The sequence below is a fragment of the Nestor notabilis genome, unplaced genomic scaffold, assembly GCF_000696875.1.
Source record: "Nestor notabilis isolate BGI_N333 unplaced genomic scaffold, ASM69687v1 scaffold9526, whole genome shotgun sequence".
In the NCBI taxonomy this organism is placed as follows: domain Eukaryota; kingdom Metazoa; phylum Chordata; class Aves; order Psittaciformes; family Psittacidae; genus Nestor; species Nestor notabilis.
Window position 1 is genome coordinate 25,647 of NW_009931459.1, and position 6,000 is coordinate 31,646.

Here is a 6,000-nt window from a genome sequence, read left to right on the forward strand (position 1 = left end):
TGGAGTATATTACTTTTCAAAGGTAGTAAGTGATGCTTCAGGGCAGGTTTGCAGGGATAATTGTGTTCAGCAACTCTTTGCAGTAAGTGTGCTCCTATAAGCTTTATCTTTGTACCTTTTATAGCTGCTTTTAAAAGAGATGGCTGTAATCTTTTTCCATCTGTAAACAGCAAAGCCACCCAAAGAACCCAAATGATAAGCATCGGAGCAAGAAATGTAAAGAACCTAAGCCAAGGGTGAAAAAATTGAAGTATCATCAATATATTCCACCTGATCAGAAAGGTGAGAAAAATGAACCACAGATGGACTCCAACTATGCTCGTCTGCTACAACAGCAGCAACTGTTTTTGCAGCTGCAGATCCTGAGCCAACAGCAACAACACTACAACTACCAGACAATTCTACCTGCACCACTGAAGTATGTGAAGCATTGTTTGTGTCCTTTAAAGATATGTACATCAGTTAGAGGCTTAGTGCTTTAGAAGGAAGCATGTTTTGCAAATGTTAAGAGACGTTTGGAACCTGAAAAAACTGAAATGGCAATGTGCATCACTGTGGGTATTATGTGCCTCATTTCACAAGGTCGATGAGGTAGTTCTCTTGTTAAAATACTCTTAATTATTTTTGTATGACATTGAAACAGAACCTCCTACCTGTCAGATGCATATTTTTCTGACCTAGATGCATATTTGAAACTCAATTATGCAAAAGCCAGAAAGTTTTGACATTATTTTCACTCAAATATGACATAGGCAGAGCAGAAGAAGCAGAAGAGCAGCTTACCGATGATGGCTTTTACAAAGACACATACTATTGTTGTGGTTTTATTGTCTTTTTACATCAGTTTCACAGACGACCACAGTTTTGTAGTTTTACAAAAAAGAAACAGTCATAAGATAAAATGTGTGTATTTCTTACAGCTTCATCACTGATGCCTGCATGAGTTCCTTATCAGTGTTGATCTTTACCACTTTTAACAGTGAGAAATATACTTTCTTATTTAGAGGTAGAAGCAGTCAGAAAAATAAATCTTTAAAGTGTTGCCAACACCCCAAAGCAGAATAAGATGACTACTATCTGCAGGGTTTCATTCTCACCATCTAAGATCAGTCTTTTCTGGAAGTGCTTATAGTGTAATGTGCCACAAGTCACACAACCCTAAATTCAAATGACTTTCAACTGGGTTGATTTTTTGGGGTTTTAGTGTGGTTTTTTTTTTTAATGAGTTTCCACCAAGTTATTTTTCCTCAGCAAGCAAGGCTAGAAAAGTTAAAGATACCATCTGTGGTTATATTTATAATTACCGTGTATCCTAACGTTTGGACTAGAGATGTTTCTGCTTGCTTACCCACGCTTCTTCTGTTCCATTTACTGACATTTCAGAAACATTTCTACATAAATCAGTTGAACGAAATAAAAGAGCTGACTTACGGTAGCTGGTGTCAATGATGGCATTTTTAAGTTTTTTTACAATTATTTTGAGATCCTCATATGATATTCTTATGAGTACAACTCATAAAAATGCATCATCTTCAGGTTAAACTGCCTTCACATTGGTCTTAATTATGTATGAACATGGAGCATGTATGTTGGTTTGATACATAGTTCAATATTGTGGTTTATCTTACTGATATCAAACAAAACCCTAACTAGTTGCCCTAGTTAATGAGTGATTTGTATGAACTGATTCTGCAGTCCATAGTGTCCTCCAGGGATACCATGACAGTAATAAAAACTATGAAACTTAAATTAGTACGCTTCACTGAAGAGAAGATGAAACACCAACATGCTACACTCCTGTTATGTTTTCTTCTCTGTGCTGTTTTACTAAAAATACTTAATGTCTTGGGTTAAACATGTATTTGTTAAAAAAAAATATAAGCAAATTGTCCATTGACTTGATAAGACACTAGATTCAGAATCACAGCTTCTTGACTGAAAACATAATATATTTAGCGTTGACATTACTGTCCCCTTTTTTTTTTATCGCTTGAAGGCCACTGAATGACAAGCAGAGTAACAATGGGAACACGCCACTGACTAATTTGAACAGCAGCACACCCACCTCAGCTGCCAGCTCCCCAAGACAGAACACTAATATTCCTAACCGGAAACCAGGACCTCTGCCTTCAAGCTTGGATGACTTGAAGGTAAAAATAAAAGGGATTTGTCTGTTCCTTTGCATTACCATAGGTCATGACTTGCAAACTGTTACTGTCAAAAGTAAACTTGAGTATTATTTACCAATGAAGACTGTACTTTTCTCTTAATTATTTACAGTAAGGTTGTCAAAGTTTTCATACACAACTCTTCTGGATTTAAATATTTGTTTGAGTGAGCCTCCTCACATGCATATGCTCTAAAAATGACATTTCTTTCCCATAGAACTAGAAGAGGAAGAAGAATTTCACACATTGTATAGGTACATAATTTGATACCTTGGGTAAATCGTGAGGTGCCCTTCATGTGAAGTTCTAGCCCTGGCAGATTAAACACTGGAACAGTAATTTCTCTGTAAAAAGCAACAGAAAATAAGAGATCTTTTTACGAGAGTTCAATATATTATCTGAAAATTAACACTAAATTTTATAAAAGCCTCTTAAAGTTATAACTGTGTAAACCCTCTTTTAACTGCAATATGAAAGGATTGTATAGGATTTTCTTCCTTCAGAAATACATCAACAAGAATTAACACGGTGAGGTACCTAATGAAAGTGAGTCTGAAGAAGTTTGTGGGGGTTTAGATTCAGATCCATTCAATAGCAACCACAGGCATGTGCCAGACCTGAGCAGAGGAGTAGGGACATCTAGTGGGCAGTTGCTTCATGTCTCTCTTTACAAGGCATTGGGTTTCTGAGGATGGGAGTATTTTTTTTAAACTTGATGGGGTAAAAAAAAAGGGTTTCAGAAGATCAGATTTTCAAGACAAGAATGTACTGTCATCAGATAAAGCCAATCTTTCAGTATGAAACAAACCTATAAATTGCAATTCAAAATAGCATTGAAATAAACTTTCCAAACTTTAAGTTATTAACTAACTCTTTTAAGATATTTAATATCTGAATTTGTGCTTTTCAGTGATTAAAGCTGTTCACTTACCCATTTCTGCATAATTTTTTTGTATTCCTGCTAATGTAGTAGCAATAACATAAGCCTTACTTACAGACCTGCTAGTAGTGGTTTTAACACTGAACATCTAAATCAGCTCTGATTAATGCTGAAATGCACTGTTGAAAACCAGAAGAATTGGAAAGTACTCTCAAACAAGGGTAGAGGAGACCAGCTGGGAAACAGCTGATAATCACTGTTCGGCAGACAGTTATTTGATACACAATTGATGTGGTTCTCAGAGATGCTAAAGGACTGATGTGACTTTTCATCATTTCCAAATCATAAGAACCTATGAAGTTCTAGACTGGCAAAGTACTGAAATATTTGAGGTCACTACCTTTCACTCTTTTAGAGGTAGTTCTAACATACATATAGCCCAAACACTACAGTTAGGTGTGGTCTGTGTATATCATAAGCAGAAGCCATTCATTGTGACTGAATCACAGAATTAATTTACACTCAACACATTTGTACTTCACTTTGTCTGGAAACTTACTGGAAAACTGACAACATTTTTATTCCAGAAATTAGATGAATTTTGCTTGCTTACACTTTTTCTGTTTGTAGAAGAAACCCAGATGGCACATAGCTTCAGTTGTTCATTTGGTAATTAGAGATAGAGAAGCCTTTTGTACTTCATGGGTCTATTGAGTCATCCAACTGACAACTGACGTGATAAAATTTCTCAGATCTATGTGTCTTGATGGTGTAACAACGGCTTCAGTGTGCTGGGGTTCAATGCTCTGACCCTCTACAGGTTTGCTTCAGAAGCTTTTAGCCCAGAATTAGACCTGTACATTCACTTTCCCTTTTTGAATATTTATGAAAAATCTGCATAACTTTGCTATTATTCATCATACAACAACTGAACACTACAAAGGAATTAGCAACTTAAACAGTGAAATGAAGTAGGAGGTCATGGAAATGTGCTCACAGATCATGCACACTGCCAGAACCCAAAGGTGTAATAACTAGCGAATATGCTGAAAATAATTCTTGTTAAGATGTAATAAGGTAGAATGTATATAAGTAAGTTTTACTTTTTTCCTATTGTGCTTTATTTCAGGTAGCTGAGCTTAAAATGGAGTTGAAATTGAGAGGATTACCAGTGTCTGGAACAAAAACAGATCTTATTGAGCGTCTGAAAACCTATCAAGATCTTAATAACAATGGGATTGCTACTAGTAGTTCTGTTACAGCAACCACTCCTGCTGGGGCCACAGGTAATACTGGGGAAGTGACTGTGGCATTTCCTGTTGCAACACTAAATAAACCAGCGGCTAACACGATATCCAGCTTTCCTCCAGAAAAAACATCTACTGGACCTGGCTGCAAAGCAGTGAATACTGAAAACATTAGCTCTCCTTTACCTATATCTCCCTCTCCTTCAGAACAATCTAGTCTAAGCACAGATGACACTAGTATGGCAGATACCTTCACAGAAATGATGACCATGATGTCACCATCCCAGTTCTTAAGTACTTCACCACTAAGAGCAAATACAAGTGATGACAATCAGAATCGCAGTAGTGGAAACATCTCAACCATGGAGTTTGATGTAGCAGAAAAGGACCGAAAGCTTCAAGAGAAAGAAAAGCAGATTGAAGAGCTCAAAAGGAAACTGGAACAAGAGCAAAAACTTGTGGAAGTACTGAAAATGCAACTTGAGGTTGAAAAACGGGGACAACAGCAACAGTCTCAAACTTCTGGTAACTCAGCTGCTTTTGAACAGAAGCAATTCAGTACTGCTGTCAAAGATGAAAACGCCCTTACTGATTGCTCTAGTACCAGTCAATCTGTACCTGTAGCTAGTCATTCTTTAGGACAATCAGTATATACTAGTGGCCAGAATCCAGTTGCCAAAAAGGCAGTTGTTATCAAGCAGGAGATACCTGTGGCCAAAGCTGAACCTCAGAATGCCATTTCTCAATTTTATGTTAATCCACAGCGGCAGCCACAAACTGCAGTTGTTGCCCAACCTCAAGCTTTATTAACTACCCAAGGAACTGCACAGCTTCTCCTTCCTCTGTCTATCCAGGGACCAAATTCTACCACTGCAGTGCAGCTTCCAGTTGGAAATATAAAGTTGCAGGTAAAGGTGTTTTTATTTTTCATCATGGAAATTGCATGGCACTATTTGCATAACTTATTATAATTAGGTAAAATGTGCTGCTTGTAAGATTAACTTAAAAATCAGGCTTAGCCTGATCTCCCTGCTTTAGGGAAAAGTGGAGAAAAAATTCAGAGCCAATCTCTTTATAACTCCTTCTAGTACTTGCTTTCTTTGCGTCTTTTGTTCCCAGACACTTTCCTGAAAAGAACCTGTCTTTCCACGCACTGTCTCCATGCACAGTTGGTGTTGATTTGTATCGGCATATACCACCAGGTTAACTCCAAATTGTAACAGCTATAAACCCAGGCCTTTAATTTGAGGTACACCTGTTTTCAAACTGGGTGGCTGAACTTGTGTGGTGATGGCTCTTAGTTAAAAATGTGAATGCGAGGCTGTAGGACTCTACTGGAGTTATAAAAAGAAACCACAGTTACACAAATATTATTTCTAGACTGATTATAGGTGAATAAATACAGCATAAACCAAGATAGGATATAAATGAAGAGGTTTAAGAGTAACCAGACCAAACCAAGACAGTTTAACCTGTTGATCTAAGGTAGCTACCCAGTGGTATTATTGGGACTAGATGAAATCCTCTGCCACCCACATGGTTATTGTGCCAGCAAAGTATTCTTTCAGCCCCAGCGTATACTTGGCTGCTCTGGCATGTTGTGGGCTGAGGCTTTGGTGCTGTGTGTGCCATAACATTTAGCAACATTTATGAGGGCTGTAAAATTCTGATGGGGTAGGCCACACAGTCCGCAGTGCAAGAGCGG

The 6,000-nt window shown here is 37.6% G+C and overlaps 1 protein-coding gene across 1 annotated transcript in view; it reads left to right on the forward strand.

Annotated features, from left to right (window-relative positions):
- LOC104406817 (MKL/myocardin-like protein 2) overlaps nucleotides 1-6,000 on the forward strand; it is a 40,763-nt gene that overhangs the window by 25,638 nt on the left and 9,125 nt on the right. Inside the window, 3 exon segments of the mRNA XM_010015914.1 lie at nucleotides 171-418; nucleotides 1,997-2,150; nucleotides 4,178-5,203. Of these exon segments, the coding sequence (XP_010014216.1) occupies nucleotides 171-418; nucleotides 1,997-2,150; nucleotides 4,178-5,203 (1,428 nt within the window).